General features: G+C 49.5%; 8 protein-coding genes across 8 annotated transcripts; 3 read left to right on the top strand and 5 right to left on the bottom strand.

The window, feature by feature from the left end:
- Positions 1-3,450: 3,450 nt before the first annotated feature.
- On the bottom strand, positions 3,451-4,638 carry L3040_000951 (uncharacterized protein; the record flags this gene model as incomplete). The annotated part of the gene is made up of 2 exons (XM_007289356.1): positions 3,451-4,373; positions 4,431-4,638. The coding sequence occupies 2 exons, from the start codon at positions 4,636-4,638 to the stop codon at positions 3,451-3,453; spliced, it is 1,131 nt and encodes a 376-aa protein (XP_007289418.1).
- A 137-nt stretch (positions 4,639-4,775) lies between these two features.
- On the top strand, positions 4,776-5,351 carry L3040_000950 (mitochondrial 54S ribosomal protein bL31m; the record flags this gene model as incomplete). Its single annotated transcript, XM_007289355.1, has 1 exon — positions 4,776-5,351. One exon carries the CDS (start codon positions 4,776-4,778, stop codon positions 5,349-5,351), a length of 576 nt encoding a protein of 191 aa, XP_007289417.1.
- A 334-nt stretch (positions 5,352-5,685) lies between these two features.
- Positions 5,686-7,692, bottom strand: L3040_000949 (uncharacterized protein; the record flags this gene model as incomplete). The annotated part of the gene is made up of 6 exons (XM_007289354.1): positions 5,686-5,829; positions 5,900-6,502; positions 6,552-6,929; positions 6,982-7,487; positions 7,549-7,602; positions 7,659-7,692. The coding sequence occupies 6 exons, from the start codon at positions 7,690-7,692 to the stop codon at positions 5,686-5,688; spliced, it is 1,719 nt and encodes a 572-aa protein (XP_007289416.1).
- A 456-nt stretch (positions 7,693-8,148) lies between these two features.
- L3040_000948 (uncharacterized protein) lies at positions 8,149-10,909 on the bottom strand (the record flags this gene model as incomplete). The annotated part of the gene is made up of 4 exons (XM_007289353.1): positions 8,149-9,217; positions 9,278-10,083; positions 10,133-10,318; positions 10,769-10,909. The coding sequence occupies 4 exons, from the start codon at positions 10,907-10,909 to the stop codon at positions 8,149-8,151; spliced, it is 2,202 nt and encodes a 733-aa protein (XP_007289415.1).
- A 374-nt stretch (positions 10,910-11,283) lies between these two features.
- L3040_000947 (uncharacterized protein) lies at positions 11,284-11,868 on the top strand (the record flags this gene model as incomplete). Its single annotated transcript, XM_007289352.1, has 2 exons — positions 11,284-11,373; positions 11,422-11,868. 2 exons carry the CDS (start codon positions 11,284-11,286, stop codon positions 11,866-11,868), a joined length of 537 nt encoding a protein of 178 aa, XP_007289414.1.
- Positions 11,869-13,200: 1,332 nt separating this feature from the next.
- On the top strand, positions 13,201-13,988 carry L3040_000946 (uncharacterized protein; the record flags this gene model as incomplete). Its single annotated transcript, XM_066155373.1, has 3 exons — positions 13,201-13,392; positions 13,479-13,534; positions 13,613-13,988. 3 exons carry the CDS (start codon positions 13,201-13,203, stop codon positions 13,986-13,988), a joined length of 624 nt encoding a protein of 207 aa, XP_066013395.1.
- Positions 13,989-15,465: 1,477 nt separating this feature from the next.
- Positions 15,466-16,272, bottom strand: L3040_000945 (uncharacterized protein; the record flags this gene model as incomplete). Its single annotated transcript, XM_007289350.1, has 1 exon — positions 15,466-16,272. One exon carries the CDS (start codon positions 16,270-16,272, stop codon positions 15,466-15,468), a length of 807 nt encoding a protein of 268 aa, XP_007289412.1.
- Positions 16,273-21,783: 5,511 nt separating this feature from the next.
- Positions 21,784-23,072, bottom strand: L3040_000944 (uncharacterized protein; the record flags this gene model as incomplete). Its single annotated transcript, XM_066155372.1, has 6 exons — positions 21,784-22,126; positions 22,318-22,410; positions 22,470-22,477; positions 22,775-22,840; positions 22,896-22,922; positions 23,067-23,072. The coding sequence occupies 6 exons, from the start codon at positions 23,070-23,072 to the stop codon at positions 21,784-21,786; spliced, it is 543 nt and encodes a 180-aa protein (XP_066013394.1).
- Positions 23,073-24,251: the final 1,179 nt, after the last annotated feature.

Below are 24,251 nucleotides of genomic sequence, written 5' to 3'. Positions count from 1 at the left end.
GCTCTTAAAAGCTTCTCAACATGAGCGAATATAGCTAGCATTCGAATGGCTCTTCGAAAACCCTTCCGAAACACCTCTTACTGCAAGTCGCATTCATATAATAGAGAAGCCTGATACTTTAAAGCGAAGATAAAATAAGTATCAAGCTAAACAAGCTCGATTGAAAAAGGGGAAAGCGCTACAAGTAGGGAGGCTTATGGTTCTATCAGCAGCATAGCATAAAGCTGTTTTGATCTACGCCGCAGATCAAGCAACTAAAGGAAGGAAAGGAGCTATTAAGCGTATGCTTTATCGATGCATTTGCTACCTTAAAATACAAGAAAATAAGCTAGAACCTTCTTAGCGTTAGTTTCAATCTTGGTTGAGAAATACAGCAGAACTCTATGCTATACGGACCAAACTAATCGCATCTCATCGCGTCGATATGCATACCGAGAAATCTCTCTCCAACTAGTTCTATACCGAGCTTGTTCTTGCTATCTAGTTTTGCGGAATTAAGCCTAAAGATAAGCATAGAATCGCAAATATAGATGAGAAAAGCGCGCGGATTTGTATGCCGGCCGGAGAAGAAGTTATCGTACCTATCGGAATCAAAGAGATGTATACAAGAATTTATGAAAATCGACTATCCGTAACTGTGATCGAAGCTATTCTTGCCGATAGAAAAGCTATTCCTCTAATGATTATTATGCTCGGAAAGCAAATTATAGCGTCTTAGTTTTCCGAAAAGATGACTGGACATGAAGTTGTCATTGTTTCCGAATCCGATTATACGAACGATAGGATTATTATAAAGTGGCTTAAGCACTTTATTAAGCATACCGATTAAAGACCCGATAAACCGTGGATGATATTATTACTTGATAGTCAGCTTTGCTACGAAGCTTTAAATTTCATTCTACTAGCTAAACAAAATCGTATATAGCTTATCAAATTCCTTTTTTATCAAACTCATTTTTTACAACCTCTCGATGTCGGCTGCTTTCGCACTTAGAAACATAATCAACAATGTGCTATCATAGATGCTATTCGAGGCTTCGAAGCTAAATATACTATCTTATCGTTTATGCGAGACCTTCCTCAAATTCGCGAGCAAACCTTTACAACTCGGAATATCAAACACGCTTTTCGAGATGCAAGAATGTGGCCGATCAGCTTTTCTCAAATTCAACGCAAATTAAAAGAGTATAGTAAAAAGAGTAAGAAAGAGGCGGGATTGCATATACTCGAGTACGGAGAAACGTCTGATCTTAAAGAAGATGAATATTCTTTTTCAATCGATAAGCAACCTAACGAATTACCTCTTCTTGCGCTACCTCGACCTCCTTAATCTTTTCAAGATTGCGTAAAGCAACTCGACGATCTGAACGATAAGATCAGAATAGCTCTTTCTTCTCTTAGCCGCCAACGCTTCGATATCGCGAAACAAGGTACCGAGACTTGGTTATTACGAGGAAGCCTTGATCAAGCAGAACTCGATAAAAATCAAAAGCTTCAGCGCGATACACATCGGAAAAAGCTGATTGAAAGGTCGAGTTTGCAAACGGGAAGGAATATATTAGCTTCTAAAGCACTCGAAAAAGTCAAGGCTATAAAGATAAAAAAGCAAGAAGCTAGTCTTAAGATAGCGAACGCTAAACTCAAGTCAGCAACGATTAAAATTCGAAACGATCGTTATAATCAAGGAGTTCTTGATCGGAAAGCCGAAAAAGAGCGAAAGAAATGGTTGAACGAAGCGTATAAGCAACAAAGTCGAAGGATTCTTATACACATTCCACCCGAACGAGAAGTCCTTATTCGAGACCGCGAAAAGCAACTTATAGCAGAAGAACTAGAAGCTGATAATATTAATTTGATTTCTTTTCGAGATGCAGTTGCAAACGAAGAAGCTGCGTTAAAAGAAATTTAAGAAAGAGATCTTGCTACATTCGCGGACCCTTCGTATTTAATCGATCCTTAAATCCTTACAAAGGAAAAACGCTTTCGAATCAAACAAAACCTATTATCTTGCATTCAAATTAGCGATGACGACGAAGATGAAAGATTAAATACCTTACCTTCGTCTCTTTTAGCAAAAATGATGCTTACTAGGTAAGAAAAGCCTGAAAAAGAGCTTGAAAAGAAAGAAGATTCGATATCGATTCGATCTATAGCATCTCTTAATTCAATTCAAGAGACACGCGGTGAAATAATTTTTTCGTAGCTTAATTGAGAATAAATAACATTATTAAATATATATATATATATATTATTGCAACGTTGTGAGCAATGTTATGAGCAATATAAGTGTCTACGTTCCCCGCGATTTTTGGCGTTGAAGCGGGACATAATTTTTTCGCGAGACATAATTTTTTCGCCCACTTTAGGGAAGGGCCCCAAAAGTTGCGACGTCAAGGCCCACTATTATACTACTAATACGCTTCAAACCGATGTCAAGAAGATGTAACCCTTCAGCCCGGCCGCAAGCTAAACTCAAAACTTGCGGCCTTCCGCAAACTCTGGGGTAAGTTTTCCGAACTTCGCGGTGTGATATTCGCAACTACTACGTATAATAAATAAGAGCTTGCTTCTTTCAGCGCGAAGCATTTTATCTATAGCAATTGCCTCTTTTAAGGCGATGCAGCGAGCGGTTTTTCGAGCGTTTCTCTTTCTATTGTTAATTCTATTATTAATTTGCTAGTAATCAAGTATTCGGAAAGAGAAAAATTGATAATCGTAGTTCTTAACCGCCAAAAGGTGGCTGTCGATTGCAAGAGTGCGAATCTAGCTTATTAAGCCCGCAGAATTCCTCTTTTTTTATTAGTAAGCGATTAGTCAAGTTTAAAATGTTCCTCGATAGCCCAAGCTCAAATCGATGCATTCAATCAACGTCACGGCCGTAGGTCAGGTGACTGCATTTTTAACAGTTTACGGTCTTAGCCAGGATCTACATTTTAGCTCAACATTACATTAGAAGATGTAGATACTAGATAGAAGACTCTGAAGCAAAGCAAAATGTTGATGCTCCTCTCTCTTCTCTCTTCTTTTTAGCTGTCCCGGTCGACCTTGTAAATAAGGCCGCTGGATAGTGATACGTCTATCTGTCTGTGTGTAGTCGTCTATGGGAGAGGGGGGGGTGGGGGAGTTTGCTGAGGCGATGCGATGAGATCTCGGTTCCGTGCCTATTTACTTACTGCCTTTATTCATATTCGCTCGCTCGCATATTGGAAAATAGGAGTTTTGTGGCAATATATGCAATTGTTGAGCCCGCTCAAGTATTCACAGAGCCAGGCGGTCGTTGGTTAGAGATTGAATTTCCATGCGTAGGTGGACTTTACTGTCGATGCAAGTAAGCAGATCCGTATACCTAGGTCAGGGAGACACGTACAAAATGTCCATGCCATCTCGGCGTCTCAGACAAGAAGATACAATTGTCGACCTCCTATTCTTTGGCATCCTTTCTCTCCACACTCAGGGTATTTGAACTTCAACAACCCCCGCGTGCAGTGCATCCTCCTCTTCCACATCCTCCTTTATCTCGCCAAAGACCCCATACTTCCCAAACGCATAACTCAGCGCCGCACTCCCTTCGTCCCTACCACTATCAACAGCCCCCTGCTCCCCCTTCCCAACCATCGGCATTGCACAAACCCTCGCAATAACCATCACATGATGCCCGACCCTAATCAGCCCTCCCCCGGCCCGGTCCTCATCCCCCAACACCCTACACTCCAGCGAGGATTTGACACTTTTCCCCGTGAACCTAGGCAGCGAGCACACCAGCTTCCCATGCTCATAGACTGCCTCATGAGTCAGCTGCCCCTTGCCCGCCGCCTCCCTGAAGATTTCCTGCAGAGCCGGCAGCCGCTTCTTAGACAGCCCGGGATACACAGCGTTCGCGAAAGCAGCAGCCATAGCTGCACCCTCGGTGTTCGCCTCCAGCACATGGATGATGAAGTACCGGGTGCTGGTCAGCGCGGACAGTGTCCGCGACGGGCTTCGGATGTTAAAGGTGACGTGCGGTGTAGGGTGTAGCGTGACAGTCGAGAATGATGACAGTGTCATGCCACAGTATAAAGAGTGATCGAAATCGCTGGACGGCGAGGTTTGAACTGGGTGTGTAGGAGGAGCGGCTGCCACGGTGGTCAGCACGACGACGGGGTTGGGGACGGCCCGCATCATGTGGCGGACACCGTCTACGAGATTCTGAGCGCGTTTGTTGGTGTTTGTATCTCGCTCGGAGGCGACTGAGCGCTTGGGGGAGGGAGGGAGAGAGGTGAGGAGTTCATTATAGGGGTGTAGTTTGCGGTCGAGGTTTAGGGCGTGGGTTCCTTTGGGAGTGGAGGGCACATCAGAGTTTCGTGAAAGGGTTGTATGTATTGGTCTTCTAGATTCTGCAGAGGGAGGATAGTTAATGTGATGTATCTGGACTAATTGATCGGAACACTCACCTCTCGCTGCCCCAGTATGTACACATCCAATTGTCGACCAACGATACCAAAGATCAAAGAAGCGATTCTCCGCTATGCCCACATTACTCCCAGCCAGTATCCTTCCATTCCGAGAAAGCATTGAGCTCTCCACGGATATCTTCACAGGTATTCCCTGATCCTTGGTCCGAAGTTGACGTTGCGCGGTGCCGAAAGATGCGACTGGCATACCGGTACTTTGCCGTATGGTTATTTCCAGGTGGTCCAAGCTCAAAATACTTCCAGCTCCAGCTAGAGCTCCTCCTCCAACTCAGCACCACACCTCCTTCAGCGTAAAACAACCAAACTCTACAAAAACCCACCACAATGGCTACCAAAATTCCCACCACCACCCTCCGGCGGGCCTCTCTCCCCTCTCACCCCTCCCATATCCACACCTGCCGCACCCAACAAACCCGGCACGCCTCTCTGCTCAAACGCCCGCACCGTCCCTACACCTTCACCCAACTCGTCACCCTCTCAGACGGCAGCACCTATATGCAGCGCACCACGTCCCCGGCGCCCATCTACCGCAGCACGAAAGACACGCGCAATCATCCGCTCTGGCAGCCGTCGCTTGACTCCCTGCGGAACGTGGAGCAGGATGATGCCGGTAGGCTGAAGGCTTTCAGGAAGAAGTTTGGGCGGGGATGGGACGCCGAGGCGAATTTTGAGGAGGGGGAGGGGGAGAGCGAGCGAGAAGGGGGATTCATGGGTGGGGATGGAGGTGATGGAGAGGGGAGTCTGATGGATTTGATTAGTGGGGGAAGTGCCCAGGTGCTGGGAAATGGTAGGGGCGGAGGGGTTGTTGCGGAGAGTGAGGTGATGCAGGAAATGGTTACTGTGAGGAAGGATGGCGTATTGGTGAAAGTACCGGCTAAGAAGAGGGCGGGTGCGAAGTAGGGACGTTAGGCGTTGGCTGTATACTGGAGTGTATGGAAGAGAGAAGGCGTCAGAGGGACGGCCAAAGTTTGGCAGGGCGGAGGAATAAACGCAACATGGCTGAGGATGGGGATGGCCGACCCCGAGTGGGCCGTCTGCGAGGAATTGTAAAGATATGTCCCAGCAAGACTATCGGCAGGGGCTGTACAAACATCAAGGGGAGTGTGGGAAGGCGTTAGAAGAACGGGACTAATCTATGTGCAAAAGTTGCTACATCACAGCCCGACCCGAGTGTCCCAGGCGAGTTCCGTGACATTCAAAAGGTGAACTTTTTCTTCCATTGTTTTTACAAACCCTAATCATCGTCTTCCCCGACCTCAGACCGCCGCTCTTCGCCCGTCGAGGGTCTAGCAGAAGGTTCAACCGGAGGCTTGTAAAACGCCTGGTCGTCCTCTTCGGCGTCCAATTGCATTAAGAACGTCTCCCAAATCTCGATAAGCTTCATCATAATCATGTCAGCTGCAAGGCCAGCCAGGGAGGGGACGTGAAATAAAAATGTTAAGACATACCTCTTTCTGTGCCTCAACAGCACCCTCCAGGAACGTCTCCACAGCACTCTTGAAATCTTCAACCTTTTCTCTCTCAAACCTCTCCAGCTCTCCCCTCATCAAGCGGCCCATATCCTCAAACAGAAGCCTCGCTTGGTGCACCTTCCGCTCAGCATCAGCAACATCGGCATGCATCTGAGTAAGGCGATCCTGTTGGGTTTTGCCTTGGCGCAAAAGCTTCTCTTGGGTTGACTTTCGCTTCTGCATCTCTTGTTCGGCAGTGTGCCAGGAGTGGTATGCCTTTTGTCGAGAGCCGAATGCTTGCTTGATGCTTCCGATCAGACGGATGTACTCGTCGATCGTGATACCGAGCGTGAGGACGTCCTGCTGGGCTTGCCGATCGTACAATTCTTTGACTCGGATTTGCAAGTCCGAAAGACCTTCTAGAGGTCCAGATAACGAAGCTGAGAGCTCCACAGTCGACAGAGCGTGTAGGGAAGCTGAGAAGTCGCCAGCTGCATCGGAGAGTCCTTTCCGCTGGGCTACCACCACATCCATAGCTTTCAGTAGAGCCTTGAGCTGATTCTCAAGAGCATCCAGATACACTCTTCGCTCGTGGAACCACTGCTGAAGTTAGTCTTGCCCCCTTTTTTTTGTGGTAGAGCCCACTCACATCATCTTGCTCTACGAACTTTCCACCTCCACCAACTGAGAGTCCTAGACCACTGAACATCCCCTTGCTCTCCCCCAAAGGCTCTTTTCGCTCCTTGTGCTTAATATCAACATTGAACGCCTCACTTTCCAAGAACAGCTTCAAATCAGCATCATGCTGCAGGGTAGGGTGCGCAGCCGTCTTATTCAACATCCGTTCCAAGGCAGCCCTCCGCGACTCAACAAAATTGGTATCAAATCGGCCCACAGCCTGCTTCTCAGGTGGAGGCGGCACCACAACCCCAGGATTGTTTGCATGCAGTGATGTGTAAAGCCACAGGAAGTCTCGGTATCTTCTCGTAACTGCGAATTCAGGTTGGCGATAGGCTTTAGAAGAGGTCTGCATCCATTACTTAGAATGCAATCCAACAAGTGAGACTGGGTGTCCTTACCTTCGTCCGAACAAGATACTCGATGTGTGAGCTTGTCAAGTCCCCAACCTTGTGCGGATCTCCAACCGTGATATCGAACGTCGGCTTCGCGGCCTGCTCAATGCTAACGCTTGGCTGGGTATCTCTTCTCACGGCCGTCGGCTGTGGTGCTTGTACTGGAGGTGGTATTCTGGGTCCCATAGCAGGCTCAACATCGTCGTTCAGGTCCACAGAGTCCAACATGCTCCGGCTCAGGGAGCTCTGCGACGCAGCCACCGTTTGTCTGACATTATGTGTAAGGACCTGCTCTTTCTGCGGCGGCGCAGGAGGCTCATCGGCCTGTGGGATTGGCGCATTGTCTCCAAGGGGTCCTAGAGGTCCTAGGTCGTCGTCGAGAGCTTGTAGACGGACTTGTTGGGTGACTGGCCGGCGTGGGCCTCGCGGGTTACGTCCACCGGGCGATTTCCCTGTCGAGGAGGTACTGGAAGGCCTGAGGGAGGAAGAAGAGGGCTTTGAATCGGAGGATTCTATATCGTCGTGTCAGAATAGCCTGTGGACCTCGGATAAGTCCTAGGGAAGCTCTCGTACCCGTCTTCCCTTCAAACCCTGGGGTATCAGTTGCTGTCGCATTCGAGGGCACGTCTGCTCCAGTTAGAATCGGGAATAGAATATAATTATCCCAGATAACATCGACTTACCGCCCCAGGGCGAATGTCCTGCTTCTAAGTCCATGGTGTTGTGGTGGTCAAAGGATTAGAGAAGAGGTTGGAGCTCTGGATGGTGGAGCTGGGTTGATCGGCATAACGGCGATCAATTCCGTGCGCCAGGATTTGGATGAAGCAACGACCAACGGCATCCGGGCAGGGAGTCAAAATTTCACTAAAAGCTGAGCGATACTTTCTTCAACCTTCAAAATTATACTTCGCGCATTTGAGATGATGGAGTGGATAAAATATCGTCCCGCTGTTCTCTATTTATCATTTCCAACACATACCTGCCAACGTCACGGGCGAGATGCTGGAACATTGGAGTCGCAGACATGAAGTCACCAAATCATTGATGCCCACTGTTTATTGCTGAGCGCGGAAACTACGAGCCGCCCAATTTGATATCAGTTCCTGTTCCTGCAATCAACGCCTCGGATTCCCGCGCCTGGTCTGGGAAATAATGCCATCAGAAACAATCCATCTAAGGTAAGTAGCAACCACCAGCCATAACCAGATTCATCCTCGTGAACTTCACTTTGTAGACTGGGCTCTTCTTCGTAGGGAAGTTACTGATCTGATCAGCAGTGATCATCGTCTCCTTGCCCTTCTTCTTTCCCCCAGCAACTGCGGCCGCAATTGACGGCGCACCTACAACAGTACCATTGATACGGGTTGCATCAGCCTGCCCACCGGTGCCAATGACCTCCCCCTCGGGTTTCTGTGGTTCTATGGGAACCTCGACGTCCCAGATTCGGACGCTGCCATCGGCTCCTCCAGAGACAAGTACTGTAGACTCGACGCTGAAGGAGAGAGACCATATCCCACCCTTCCCGTGACCTCTGCATTTCTTGATTTGTGTGCCCTTTTGAAGATCCCAGAGAATGATATTTCCATCACCATCAGCAGATGCTAGAATCTTACCACTAGGACTGCACTCGAGCGCGCTGATGAATGCGTTGTGGCCGGTAAAGACTCGAACACATTCTCCGGTCGTGAAGGCCCACATGCGAATGGTCTTATCTACTTGATCGCTTGCAGAGAAGACGTACGCGCCGTTGGGATGCCAGGCGATCTGGTTGACATTGGAATCATGACCAACCATCAGACGAAGATATGTGATGTGATCCTGGCCCCAGACTCGAACAGTCTTGTCCCAGCCACAGGTCGCAAAATAATGACCGAAGGGGCCCCACTTAACATTCCATACTGGTCCCTCATGGCCTTTGTATACGACGAGGCATGTCCAAGCTTCAAGAGACCAGAGGCGGATGGTTTTGTCAGATGACGAGGAGAGGAGTAGTTTTGGGGCGGTCGAAGGTGTGAGATTGTTAGCGTTTTCGGGTCCAGAAATAGAAGGTGAGAAGCTGACGCTGTAGACTGGAGCTGAATGTCCAATCAGACGACGTGAGCTTGATGGAGGGGCGTCGTTTGAGGCAGAAGCTACAATGGAAGGAAGGGGGTCGCCATGAAGATGCCAAACCCGGACATAGGACTCCTCGGTTCCGACGGCGACGAGGTTGGTGTCATCAGAGAATTCTATGCACGTGATACTGTAGGCAGTTAGGAACCCCTCTTGACCTGCAAGACCCTACCTGAGGAAAGCAACTTACGTATCAAGGGTATTATGAAAGGTAAACATGCAGACAGAGACTCCGGGACCAACTCCGCTGCTTCGCGCATCAATGCGGAATCGATCTCTGTTCTCTTTGATCTTCTGGACCTCCATAACCACGTCTCTGGCGCGTGATGGTGGCAAAGGAATTTCATTGCGTGTTGGACCGTCAGCACTGTCCTCGCGTTTGATGTTTTGTTCAAACTCCTCCACAAGTGTATTTTTCCCTAGCGGCGCTGGGTTCCTCGCATCTTCGTCCTCAAGCTCGGCTCGAACGTCCAGTGCCAATTCTGCTTCCATAGGCATCTGGCCAAGCCGAAGTGCAGCGTTATTGTCCATTATATCTCTATTCAAGACACCTGTGAATGCGCCAACTACGCCCTCTTGGAGATCGGCTTCTTCCGTCTTCACCCCTCTTCCATGATTGATGATGGCCTCAAAACTGTATTGGTTGATGGGTCCACGCTCGGTTTCTCGTATCTCGCAGTATGCTGAAAGCAAGAAAATGATGACGCTTCCTCCTTCCTTGGCGCTACCCTCGAGAAAGGTTGTAAGGTGGAAATATGAATGGGTGTTGAGTGGTAGACGGTACTTTGACCCTCGGTAGAGCTTAGCGATCGGACTGTCGAACACATGCTGTGCCTCTTTGATTTTTTCAAATGCCTGAAGCTCTTCGGCGTGGGCGTATTCGAATTGTGGACCGAAGTCTTTGAGAAAATTCATAGCCTCTGTTGTGTCACCGCTGAGGACGATGTCGAAGAATGAGTAAAGAAACATGGGCCACAGAAGCCGGCTCAACTCGAACTGCAAGTATTGTTAGAAGAGACTCGGCCCTGGGAGGAAAGTGCCGTACCTTGTATACATCAAGACTCGATTCTATCCAGTTACTGAGGAGATTGAAGGCGCGAGCGTACTTAGCGGTCCCATAGTCTTCAGCCCGCTCGTGTATAGGTCGCCCATCCTTGTCCAAGTTTGAAGACTCCATCCTTAGCGTCTGCTCAGTTTTGTTGTACCCCTTTTTCAGGAGATATTCGATGACCTGCCAATCCGATTAGATAATGATGCTGCTAAGCTGGCCTGGGTGCATGGGCTAAAAATTAAAATGGCAAGTGCAACGAGATGGCGAAATAAGTGGAGTGATATATAGCCAAAGTCTTAATAAGAACCTCTTTATCTCGTACCTAGGAGAAGCATTATGTCAAGTGAGAGATTGATCTCTTTGATCTCCAAAGGTGGGAAAGGTCTTATGCTAAGCCCATATATCTGATCCACTTGCAAACGGATATAGGACTCGACTTCACCCTTTCGTTGGCCGACCAAGCGGTGCAGGCCCAACGTGATATTCAGGTGACTTCAGGTCATACTCAATCTACCTATTGCTAGGCAGACCCGAAGTACCGCAGCAAGAATATTCCTATCCCGAGAGCCCATTCTGGAATCGCCAACTCGAGTTCGTAAAAAAGCGCGTGACAAACGGAAACCGACTTACAATTTGATTCAGATTCTGCGAGGACATGTTGCCACCTCCTCCCCCACCTGCGGAAGCCTGCGCCTGCCCGCTCTGCTGGTTTGGCATGCCTATTCCAGCGCTTGGAGGGCCATTGCCCTGGCCTTGGGGTGGATGCGACATGATATCTGTCGCGCTCTTCCTCACAACGTCGTCACCTGCAACCCAGCATATATGGCCATCCACATCCCCTGTATCATAAAATGATATCAAATTAGTGGTTCGAGAATGCTGGTACGTCCCGTCGAGTTGGATGGTGCAGAGCCAGTCGTGTTATGGATTCAGGAAGTGATACGTCTGGAGATGGGGAGCAAGACGGAAAGATATAAAGAGACAGGGTTTGCGTTGGCGAGTGGGTCCGCGCTAATGTGGGCTACCCGCAGAGCCGCGCTAGTCAGCCTGTGAATGTCTTCATCCAACCTCGCACCGACATCTATTCATGTTTAACGAACTTTCTCGATCCTCTCACAAAGCTTTATCTAAATAGATAATAGAGGATGGCTACTCCAGCTGAAGCAGAAGCCACTCCGAAATTCAAACCCTTTACAAAGGCGGAGCGCATTCAGCAGCTCAATGACACAGACAAGGTGCTTCCCGCGATACTTCTCTCCCAGACCTTTATTGACATATCGCAGAGCGTACATCTTGTCCTGAAATCTGCCGGGCTGGCACTCAAAACCCTCTCCGCCACCCAACACATCCAAGAAGAAACCACCGACGAGCGCAAGGCTGGCTTTGAAGCAGCCTCTGATTCTCTCATTTCGCACCTCGTAAAGGTTGACATCGGGCTGCGTAGAAACGTATGGGGACTCGAGGAAGCAAGCATCATCGCTCCTGAGAAAGTCAAGAAAGCCACGGCGCAGACAGGCAATGGTCTTCTAGGGAGGTCGAAGCAGGAGGCCGAAGCGGCTGACGTAAGCAGTATGGGCAAGCTGGATATTGGGTGGTTGAACAGCAGGAGTGGACGTGTTGGGAGAGATATGGAGGCTGAGTTGTGGGAGAATTCTAGGAAGTTCTTGGAGGAGCAGAGGGCCGCTGTGAAAGGTGATGCAGGGACCAACAGTGATGCTAAGCCAGTGTAATCATTCTGATACTGCCTCCTTGTCGGACCTATATGCCACTTTGGAGTCCTCTCGTCTTTTAGATCTGGCAGTGGCCTCGACGTCGCAGTCAACGACCTCTTGGGTGCTTGTCTGTGGGTGAAATATCGTGGTAAAGCCATGGCTCCTTGATCACCTCGCCGCCTCTCAACAGTGATAGCTCCGAGCTTGTTCCTCTGGTATCGCTTGTCCAGCTTTCCTAAGAGAGATAGGAGTGTAGAAATCGATCCGGCGACAACCAGAAAGATTGGAAGCGCAAGTGTTTGGTCTGGAACGGTTAACCTCAGCCGGGATACTTTACTAATGTTCCCGGGGAACTGATGAGAGCTTTATTGGCAGACTCGTGACGACTCTCGGTTCAGATACTCCGGGGCTCAGCTGCTGATAATAATGACCTTACGGGCAGAACGCCAGACGCCCATCCTGCAAATATGGAGTTCGGCACTGCCTCGATCTTATTATGATAATGTTCATTGGACAGTAGAGGCTCTGAACAGCTGCTATATGCATTATTGAATGCACGAGAAGCATGCGCGAGGTTGCGGAACAGGGCGGTGGGCTAAGCTGGTTGGGCTGTGTGGTTCTACAACGTTTCCAAAAATGCCGAGGTGAACAACCAACTCGGACAAGGCTGATAGCGAAGTTCCAGAAAATGAACGTTGCGAAGCTTGAAGTCAAATAAACATTGTTGTTGTTGTTGTTGTTGTTGTTGTTGTTGTTGTATTTATTTACGTCGGGCGGGTAGCAGGCGAAGCCTGCCGCCCTGGGACCTCCCATGGGGTACGGCGACGTGCTAAGCTAAGGAGTTACATACAAGAAGGCCCCAGAAAGCAATTCAAAGTGCTGTAGCGAGGGCTACTATCGCATGCGCCCTTCCCCTACAAAATAAACATTGCAGACTCCGGAAATCATATATTTCCAATCTTGCCTCGAGAGCATGGACAGGCGTCATGATAAAAATCTACCTCCGCAACAATGCATACACTTTTATTGGTCGACTTCATTCCGTGCACCGGAGCTACAAATTTATCGAGCGAGGAGACTACATATATCGTAAGTCGGTCCCTTGTTCTTATCCAAGATTTGACTCTTTGACTATGTCCTGATTAAAAACATACATTCTTCTAGGCTCAATGTCTCGAACTGTCTTTGACGGAACTTCAATACGAAACCACAACGGCTGCTGGTTAGGATACATCGTCCTATAAAACGCAGGACTCGAATCTCTCGGATTGGTTAGTCAGGACTGTCCTTATGTTCTCTTCGGACACAGATTATTGGGTGATTGGGAAAGTGACTTTTGACACTGGCTCCATGTACAACTGGATAACCAAGAACTTTTTTTTAGAAAAGCGACTGGGCGCCTCCTACCGCACCTTACCAGGAGGTCGCAGTCACGCATTCGTAGCCTTTTCCGGCCATCTCGTCGTGCCGCTTGGCTTCGTCAACTTGACGTGGTACGAGGCCGATGGAGCTGGTCGCACAACCTACAAAACCCAATCTTTTGTATGCGAACAAGAAGAGCGATTGTTCGATGTGATATTCGGTAGTAGGACCATTTTCCAGCAGAAGATACTCTCGTGGCAACTTAGTACGATTTGGCCCACCCAACGAGCCCAGGCGGGACTGGCGCCGTTGTTCTCAGAAGGTTCGTTGCCCATGATATGCGAATATCTTGCACGCAAAAGACTGATACTCATCCTGATACTGACCACTCCGCCAACAGCCAGGCGCCGCGAAGAGCGACTTCAGGCGCAAACAAGACTGGAACGTCAACCTTTGCAAGACCGTACCAGACAGCTCCGAGAGAAGGTGCGGCAGCAGAGAGCGGACAGGGTCTTTCTCCAAAAAACAGACCCGAGCCGGGCGACTTCTATGAGAACCGTGCTTTCAACACCGAGGCTACCACACAGCGGCTTCAAAGAATTGGCAGCCAGCTCGGCTATCAACAGGAACTCCTACCAACAAGCGAAGCAACGCGGAAAGCTTGGGCTCGCGGTCGCCCAGGCGCCTCTGGTACAGCAACAGTCAAGACCAAGGTGCCGGGGCTAGCCAGGCCCCCTCACCCGAATCAAGAGGCGTCTGCCAACACCAAGTGCTGATCACATATATCCGGAAACTCCGAGAGCAGGAAGGAGGCACAACAATGACCGAGGGCAGATGCAACCTGAGACCAGAGATGATGGATATGACGCCACCACACCAACGGGAGCGATCCACGGACACGCCTCGAGCCAGCCCACGGCCGACGCTGGCTTCCGCTCCAGCACCTCGGGCAATTCTGGAAACGGGACGTCTTACATGAACGCGATGCGAGACACGCCCGCGACCAGTACGAGCCAGCCCGCAGATCGAAATGGTGGCACGTCACCGACTATACCAGCAGCCCATACGGACGGCGCGACGGCGTCAGGCAATGGGACCAAAAGTCACGCGACGGATTCCAGAACCCAAAGGCGACGATTCTGGCCTTTTGGGAGGAAGAAAATCCGGGTTCACCTCACTTCTTCTTCTACTTCTCCTTTCGTTGTTGCCAAGGGTTGATTCTCTATCAACAGCTGTGCTCGATCTACCCCGTATAATTATCGGGGCGGCGAAGCAAGCAGGTATTCGCCGCTCGGTTCGAGCAAGGATGAGTGTTGTGGTTGTTGGGGGGGTCTTTTTTTTTTTTCTTTTTTTCCTTGGGTTGGAGAGCAACAGCGACTGGCAGTTACAAAGGAAGGCAGCCGCTCGCTTACATTCTCCTCAAGGGCTCTTCGGGACGACATCTTTGACATGACAGGACATAAGAAACCACGCTTCTCGCAAACAAAACTATACCCGACCAGCTTCCAGCCACGATGGGTCTCCCCGATTATGACTGTTGGAATAGCATTCAGACCTTTAGGTCACATGTATGTGGCACGTGCACGCTAGACACACAGCCCTTGGCACCAGCATATAACGCGCCTTCAGAGTCTTGTTTGCATACCTTAGATTTGACGAGTATACTTGGTAAGCGCTACTTGGCATAGGTACTTCTTACTCTTCACCACCTTTGTTTCACCTGTGCTCCCGACAGTGTCTGAACTCGGCTCTCGTCGAGGGTACAAATCGAGAATGTATATTTCGGCAATAATTACCCGTCTCGCTCTCCAACAACGAATATACTCTGAACAGCTCCTCCACATCTGCGATTATGGAGCAGGAGCAGGGACAGGATCAGGACCCAGTGGTTTCACGGGCACGAAGAGCACGTGTGTGTGAGGTGTATTGATTGGTAAGGACAAGACGCCATTTGAATTATTGGCAATTCGATTCCAGTCAAGGGGGTATACATATGTACAGATGAAGGGGTTTTTCATAAGCGAGTTCGTACAACAACAAGAAAAGATTCTCTCCCACACATATATCATCATTCATCGACCGAATCAATCAGGTCGATTTTGAAAAATAAAAAAACACACACCCAATTGTTGCGTCTCTGGTTTTACAAGAAATCAATGGCTTCCGCTTCCCTCGACGACTTCCGAGAATCCCGTCTCCCGTCTGCCCGTTCTGATCCGGCTGTTTCCGGCGCGGAGGGGCGGGGAGGGACGTTTAATCGCACTCTTCGTCCTCTTCCTCTTCCTCTTCCTTGAGCTCGGTGTTGGAGGTGGTAGGGGGCGTAGCGGGAGCGGGCCGGTTAGCAGGAGGCACGGTAGGCGCTGGCTTTCTCGAGGTTACCATGGTGGACGGGTTGCTGGCGACTTCCACCGGCGCAACTGGTCGATCCGCGGGCGGCGTAGCTGGTCGATTCGCGGGCGGCGTGGACGGAGTAGTTCCGGAGCCGCCGCCGACGGTGAAGTCCACGCACGACTCGTAGGTCTGGTCGACGGAGCGCGCGTCCCACCAGTGCTGGAGCACACAATCGCCCGCCGTGGCGCACTGGTTGCCGAGGTCGGACGGGATGGTGACGGTGAAGTCCCGCTGGTCGGCCTTGGGGCCGACCGCGTTCGAGGCGTACTCGGCCCAGGTGATCAGCGGGTCGCCGATGAGGGTGCCGGTGGGAACGTGCACGATGGAGACGTTGGCCGGCCCCGTGTGCGGCGCGGCAATGTTGAAGGTCATCGGCACCTCCTGGCCCGCGGTGTAGGTCTGCACGTTGGCCGAGTTGTCGGCGAACTGGAAGCCCTTGCAGAGCCAGACGTCGCACTCCTCTGTGAAGTCGCTCTGCGAGCGCGCGACCTGGAGGATGCCCTGGATGTTGCCGTTCCGGTCGCTCAGCTGCTGGTTGTAGACCTGCTGGCCGCAGACGGCTCGGTAGGCTTCGCCGACGGGCCGGGGAGTGGGGCTGATGAGGGAGCCGTGGCCGGCGACGGTCGTGAGGAGGCCGGCGACGGCGACGAGGGATGATGAGTATTGCATCCTGGCCCGATTTTTACAGATTCGAACGGGAGAAGAGAGGTCTTTCTTGGGGGATCCGAGCTAGGTTGATGGGTCGGTTGACGGGTGGTGTTGGGCAAGAGACTAGCTTTTGCTCCTCAACGCAATGCACAGCACAGCACAGCAAAGCAATGAATGAAAGGACGTAAGAAGGAGGTGAGGAAAATGAACGTGAGGGTGAGTCGTCGGACCAGGAAAGAAGGGAATTGCTTAAGCAAAGGACAGCCAGAAAAGAAGGTGTTCGGGGAGGGCTTGGGAGTAGGAGAGTAAGCGTTGGACAAGCCAGAGGGGGGCGTATCTTCTTTATATCAGAAATCTTCTTTTCCGCGAAATTAGTATGGGGGGCCACCAATTAACCATGGCGCATCTTCCCTCCTAGAGTGTAGCATCTACAGTACGGAATAGAGTAGCACTCCACTCCAGGGGGGAGGGGAGGGCCAGCTCCGGATATTCAACGTACTACGTAGGTACTACTATAACCGGTTGTTTGGATTCAAACGTTATCTCGTAGACCGCGCGCGGGTAAATAGTAGGTCGGCTACGTTGTTCACTACAGCAATACCTGCTAGGATGCAGGCACAGGCCCCCCAATCTATCCGTTTCTTGTCCTTCTTCTTTCATTGGCATACGATCCCAATCGGCCTCATCTCGTCTGTTATGCTTTCCGCCCCACGCCGACGTTTCGGCTATAGTGTGCAGGGCATCCGAGTTCCGCTCTGCCAGGCGGTTGCCCTCCCTCTCCCTCTCTCCCTCTTGACGACAACCTCCCGGCACCGCACGGAGCTCACCAAGGTCCCTCCCGCGTTACTTTGACCTGGGAGCCGCCCCTGGCATCTTGAAAGAAAAAAAAAACAGAAAAAGAAAAAATAACAAAGGCCCATGTCACGGCCCCGTGCAGTACCTAATCTAATCTGGGCCTGCGCTGTCGGACCGATCGCAGGCAGGTTGGTTAGGGGCTATCGGGGATAAGGGAAGGCGTCTGAGGCATTTCTGGTCGCCGTTTGATAAACTTTGTGTTTCGTTTGGCGAAATACTACTGCGCAGCAAGGAGGAGGAGGACATTGCAGCTATAGATATATACGTGGTGTATATATATCGATGGCGATGGCGATGGCGATAGCGATAGCCCTGCCACCGCGTCTCTGTACACACTGACCAGCTAGCTAGCACGGCCGATTTCATTCTTGCTGTGAAGCACGCTTGAATATACATATATATACAATACATATATACACACACACGCACACACACACACACACACACACATATATATATATATATATATATATATATTTTAGTCGGCTACCTACAAGTCAACATCCCAATCTCTCATACAGACCCATCATCCTTCACCTTTCGTGAACCATCTCCGACCAACCTGTTTCAGTCCGAAGTCTGATCGACCCAAGTCCGAAATTGGATGGCCGGTCGCTATCAATGCCGACCGATCCTTTCCTGTATTCCATCCCGATGTATCGTATCTTCTCAAATGGCGTCCACGAGATGAGAGATTAGCAGGTCCTGCCAACGCACACGCAAGGGATCTATCTACTGTTCGTGGATCTTCTGTTCGAAGCGACTCTACGTATCGCAACTGCGTCGAGCGCTCGGAAGAACGTTCCCGCGTCGGTGAGCGACAGGGTCGAGAGACACGTTTAGTCGGTCGGTAAGTGCCATTTCAGTTATTACCAAGCGTGAAAAAGAAGAGGGAAAAGAGAGAGAGAGATATATATAGCAAAACGTTGATGTTAGTTCTGTTTCCAGCGGCTTGTTTTTTGGTTTATTTTAGATCTACTCCGTATCGGTTGCTATAAGTATTGAGGGGGGGAGACCTACAGGAGTAAGTAAGTATAACCTCGTTCCCGATTCCCAGACCTAGAGAATACAAAACCGATCAGTCAGTCAGTCAACCACGCACAACTCTCCAAAGCGCTTCCTCCTGCGACCTGGTATGCCGAGCAGAGAGGTACGAGCCAGGCAACCGAACGGATTGAAGAAGTGCGAGGGCGTCCGGAGAGAAATGGATGCGCTCGCTGGTGATGCGATCGGAGCTTTGCGTGCGAACACTGTCGCTCGTTCGCTCCGGTACTGTAATCGAGATTGAAACTGCGTAAGAATAGATGTGGTGGGTGGTAGTTGTGGTTGTTGTTGTTGTAGGTAAATATATACGTCCTGGGTGGAAAGTCATTTCTGCTACCCCTCGAACAAAGTCAGTACCAAAGTACCCCTCCGCGCCCCCTACCCCCCAACCCGAATGGCTACGTACCGCCAGAGGGTGCCTCAGAGGTTTTAAAATGGCCACGTCCAATCCCCTAGTTACCCTCCCTACCCTCAGGGTGTAACACTGAGGGAGGCACCAGCGGTTAAGTATCGTAACCCTCGTCGAGCCACGGCCACCTTTTTCGAACTTACTACGTACTACGTACGTACCGGTAGTAGTACTAACTTAGTAGATGTACCAATTGGGGTTCCGTTCAAACGAGGGTCTGTAAGACTTCCGTGCCTGGCCATCCATCACGTTACTGCGCAAAGCGGGTTCGAAATGATACCGGTACCTACCGTAGCCGTAGGTCGACGAGGGTCACGACACCTAACCGCTGTTCCGTCCGTACGCCTGCCTGTGACGTTTGCATCGGTGTAGAGATTAGCCGGATCGCATCTCCAGGCGATGCGCATCCAGGTGCGACCACGACCAGCAAGGCCTCAGACGGGGGGGAGGTGGGGGGATTTCGTGGGGTTGGGGTGGGGTGGGTACCGACTAGGTAGGCAGCTTACCGGATCGGTCCGGGTAGACTTCTCTCCGGGACTGTGATTTCGTCGCGCTGCTTCGTGGCCCCGAAATACTACCACTACCACTACGTACGACTACTACAACAGTACCGAAAAAAAGCAGGCCACAGCAGGCCGCAGGATAGGTCTTGATTGCGGTGGGCTCTCTTCTGCTCCGTAGGTTGCGCCGTATGTTCTTTTCCCCCTTCGTTTCCGTGGAGTTGACGGGTCGATGGCGTTTTGCCGTATGTGGTCATCGTCTGCGGGATGCTACGTAGTATCTTGGGAGGAGTACGGTGGAGGGACTGAGCGGCAGGAGGTCCTCGCGGGAGGGTTTTCTTTTTGTGTGTGTACTACGTATGTTACGTACCGGTAGTATATATCCTTTGAGACTGAAACCTAAGCGAGCCGACTGTTACGTACTGCTTGTATTTTTTATACTACTCCTGAATGGCTCGAAGCCCTGCCACCTCCACTGTATAGTCTACATACTGGCTCAGAGATAGTTGTACTTTTCAAAGCTGAATCCGTATGGGCTGATTGGTTCAAGCCCTAGTAAAATCTCTTACGGAATTATGCTTTCGAAATGTATTTATAGGAAAGGGAGAGTAGCGATAAAAAGTATATATACGAGAAATTGCCGAGCCACTTCGCAGTCACAACTATATAAGATAAGCTACTCCTCTTTGTATTTTGATTATTCTCATACACTATCAGTGTAGTGCTCTACGATCTTCTTGTAGGCTCAATTCGTTAGAAACGATCACCTCTATCTACCAACTCCATTATGCGTTTCAATAACAACCTCCTCTTGCTCGCCTCCTTCCTCGGCGTCGCAACCGCTTTCCGTCGAACTTGCAGGCCCGACTTGACCGGCGAGATCACCGGCACCGGCTATTACACTGTCACAAACTCCGACACTTTGCAACAAATCGCGGCTGACTTTTGCAGCGCTCAAGAAGAGATGGATGCCATGAACCCTAACGTCGATTTGAAGTCAGGCACAATTTTAAAAGTTCCTTGCAGAACTCGAAAGCGCGATTGCTCTAGGATAGAGGGCGATTATAATGGGTATTATACGTTCGTCGATGGCGACCAGTTGTCAATGATTGCGGCGGATTTCTGCATAGACGTCAATACGTTAAGGTCTCTAAATCCCGACGCTTCCGAAACCACTTTATCTCCTGGGGAGGTCCTCAAAGTTCCTTGCGCTTGGAACTAGCTACAATAAAGGCCTTATCCGCTCGCTCGCCCCTTTGCTTGTTGCGAGGCTACGATAGGCATGGGATTGGCGACGGAATGGGTTGTGGGTTGGACTCTACTTTAGAGCTGGGATCTACCGGTATTGGGCAGTTGGACTGCTCTTCTTATTTTCTTCGACACCAGGGTTGAGCTCAATATATTTCGGAGGGAGGGAGGTTAGGGGATGGGAACTAGGTCTCTTTGCTACAAAATGTTAAGGACTTGAGGACTTCATTAATCGTCGGTTACCTTGAATTTGATTGGTAAAAAATCCCGACTTGGCGCAGCCAGGTCGGCACCACTAAGGCGGGACACCCAGCAAGGTACGGTAGGACAGTAACAGTATACCACTTATTAAATAACAACTATTAATATAAAAAAGAAAGAAAAAAATTTCATATGCCTAGAAAACTTTGCTTTACAAACTTGAACCAAAATTATAAAAATGCATTTATTTCTAGTGATTGAATACATTGAAATGTAGTAAAAAAAAATAAGTAAAAACTGTCCCAAATAATTTAAATCTACTTGTTTATTGCGAATATCGTAACAATTATAACCTTAATTTTTTTTTAAAAAAAAGGCACATAGATCGAAAACCAATGATTTAACATATTGTACTACTAAAGGTATTAATTATTGAATCAAGGTTGATTGTGATGCACGTATTCTTTTGATAGGTTTAAGTAAAAGTCTGATTTTCGTGTTCTTCGCTTATTCTAGTAAATACGCGGCAATTCTGATATATACCTATGCACTAGTAAAATCGAAAAATATATACGTATATATATATCAAAAGTACCATTTTTACTACTTTAACTCAACACAATAAAAGAATAACAACTTGTAATTAAAATTCAATTGATGGATTAATATCAAGCTCGATACTTTGCGTATTTATATATAAACATAATTATTATATAATAGTTGATTGATTTTCTATTCGTTAAAAAAGAGCAAATTTTGCTGTCCCGCCTTGGTGGTGCCGACTTGCTACAGCAAGTCGGTCAATTCTTTCGAATTAAAATTTAAGGAAACCGACGATTATCAACAAATAAAAACATGATATCGACATAAATGGATTCTCAAAGTGACGTACGTGTCTTTATATATATGGAATTTCGATAACTATTATTGTTAGGACTTACCGCTTCAATAGTGGAGGTGGAGAACTTGTGTGTGAAGAGGATGATATTTCCAAGTTCTCCTTGGTGGGAGAAATCTATGTACTCCCCTAGCGCGCACGTGCGCCTAAGAGGCCTGGTAGCCTCAGGCCATCACAACACCCCTCTGTCGAGGCCTCCAAAAGCTCTCGGCAGCACCCAATTACCACGGTACAGGCCGAAATACTACGTACGTAGGTATTACGTACGTAGGTATTACGTACGTAGGTATTACGTACGTACGTGCGTACAAGTAAATTCTCGGTGCGTCTGGACTCTGGATGCTGGAAAGCTCCATACTTGTAACATTGATGTGGAGTCAATACGCTAAGCGAGTCTCTTCCCCCGACGCAGGACCAGGACCAGGACCGGGACCAGGACCAGGACAAGGGGAGGAGAGCGCGTGATAAGTAAGAAGTGAGACAAGCATCGTCGTTATGCGCCGCGTGAATGCTTGATTTCCGCTGCTCCCGTTTCCGTTACTCTCCGCCTGGTTACTCCACCTGGTACGTAGTACTTGCTGGCTATCCACGGCAGAGCTCTGGGCAGTTGGGTTCAGATGAAGTTCAGATGAAGTGACTGGAAAAAGTGCTTCTTTCGCGGCTTGTACCATAAGCTTTTCGGACCAATCTTCGACTTTGGTGCCAAATGGGCCGACGTGGCTATACAACTTAGCAGGTGGACGGTGATGCGTGGCGTTGTCTGGACTATTAAGAAACAGTCTCGTGAATGTATGCACGTACGATCCCTGTATGCTTCGGATTTCGAGTTGTCAGAAGGGAGAAAGGGGGAAAGGGGGAAAGGGGGAAAGGGGGGAACGGGGGTAAGTATAGATACACATAGGTACACATACATCACTTCTGAAATCCCAACTCTATCTGCACGGAAAAGAAAGCGAGCGGATAGCATATCCGAGGTTCGAAATACCCTTCGCACGGCACACGATCTACCAAAAGGTCAGATATAGAAATATATTCGGGGAAAAAAATCAATGTCTGTCGTTACCGGTCACGCTTGCAGTGGGTTAGTTATACCGCGTTGCAATATCATATTTCGTATATTCATCGCGCGAGCTTTCTCGTCGACGCGCGGGCAGCTCTCGTTTTTTTCAGATAGTTCCTTTGGGCATGAGTTATAGCTTTGATCGGTCTTGTGTTTAATGCTGTTGCTGCTGCTGCTATTGTTGTTGGCACGCAGTGGTAGCATTCTAAGAGTGCTACCGCGGCGAGGGAAAGGCGGTTGGAGGCCGTGAAGATGGTGCGGAGAACGGCCTTGCCTCATTCAGGCTACTGGGGTAGGTTGGCGGTGACTAGCATGCATCGCCGCGAAGCTCGAGACGAGACGAGACGAGACGAGATGGAGCTGAGGCCGAACGTCTATTGTCATGATTAGTAGCAAGACAGAGTTGATGATCAGGAGGAGGATATATACTACGTATCTGGGTCCCAGCTTGGGCTGCTAGAAGTGGAGGTAAGGACGATTTATCTGCCTTAGTCTACTGGTAGATGTAGCGAAAGTGCGAGGGATTGAGACACGGTGGGAACCCTTCCCTTCTTCCCTTCTCCCCCAGGACTCTCTACTGCACGCAATAAAACATCGTACGTCCATCGCGTTGACTCCAGAAAAGCTGTCGCCCGTCTACTGAAGATATCAGGCCGTTGGGAAACGACCAATTGACCTCGACTCGAATTCCGGAACGTCGCTCGCTCGCGGAAGCCGCCCAGCACGTGAACCTAGCGTAGGGGCTGGGCGTAGACGGGGAGGGCACTCAGCGCGAACGTTCCCTATAAAAAGGACGTTCGCTCCCCCTCTCTCTCCTCTGGTCCTCTGGAGAGACAACGCACGTGAGGTGCTCTTTTCCTGGTTGTTCGCTTCCCCCCAACCGTCCCTTAGAGACTACTTACATAGTCATAGTCTGTTCAGCCTCTTCAGGCTAAACAAATATCAACCTGACAGCTCGATACGGACACCCTTCGGGGGTCTTGGAGCAGTCACAGACGCGCTGGAGGTTCTCTCCTCTCGACCTTGAGTCCTGGTTGCGAGTTTAGGCCTAGCCTGACTCCTACAACTAGCTCATCGGTGCCTCTGTGCCCGGCAATGTGAGAACTCATGTAAGACGCTCTCTGCTCTCAACTCCTAGGTGGTAAAAGTGCAAGATGGCGTTTGGTCCGGATTATTATTCCATCAAACCATATTTGGACTCGAGCTAGACGCCGAGAAGTGAAGGGTCTAGGGAGAGAGTTCTAAACCAGTGGTCTCGTGAGAGGGTATATCGAGTAAATCTGGCATCTAACCAGTGGATTATATTTACCTTCAACTAGGAAGTCGAAGGGAAATGACACCTATAATGTATCTCGGTTAGCTTGTATAGCTAGTATATATGTCGACTGGAATTATATCAAGATTGAATTGAACACCACCAACACCACCACCACCACCACCACCACCACCAGCCGCTAACAACCGCCACCTAGTGAAGGAAAGGCTCTAGCTGACGGGAACTGAACTCAAGAGATGGCAAGGATTCTCGTGGCGCTGAGTACATACTGTTCTGTATCGTCGGTCTAAAAGAAGGGAGCGAGGGAGTAGGAGGCTAAAATGCTGGGGAGAGACGCTGGGAAGACGAGCTGGTACAAAGTTCTATTTGTTTTTCTTTCCATCTTTCTCTCTTTCCCTTTTTTTTCTTCTTTTTTTTTCCACACAGCCAACCGCGAAACGAGGGGCGATGAAGGATCAAAACGGTGCGGCGAGATCTCAGGCTAGGCCCATGGGTGTATCTGAAGCAAA

This window comes from Drepanopeziza brunnea (genome assembly GCF_022702325.1).
Source record: "Drepanopeziza brunnea f. sp. 'multigermtubi' strain 214-2 chromosome Unknown ctg1, whole genome shotgun sequence".
NCBI classification, from domain to species: Eukaryota; Fungi; Ascomycota; class Leotiomycetes; order Helotiales; family Drepanopezizaceae; genus Drepanopeziza; species Drepanopeziza brunnea.
Note: the sequence above shows the minus strand (reverse complement) of the source record. Positions and strands in the feature narration are given on the sequence as shown.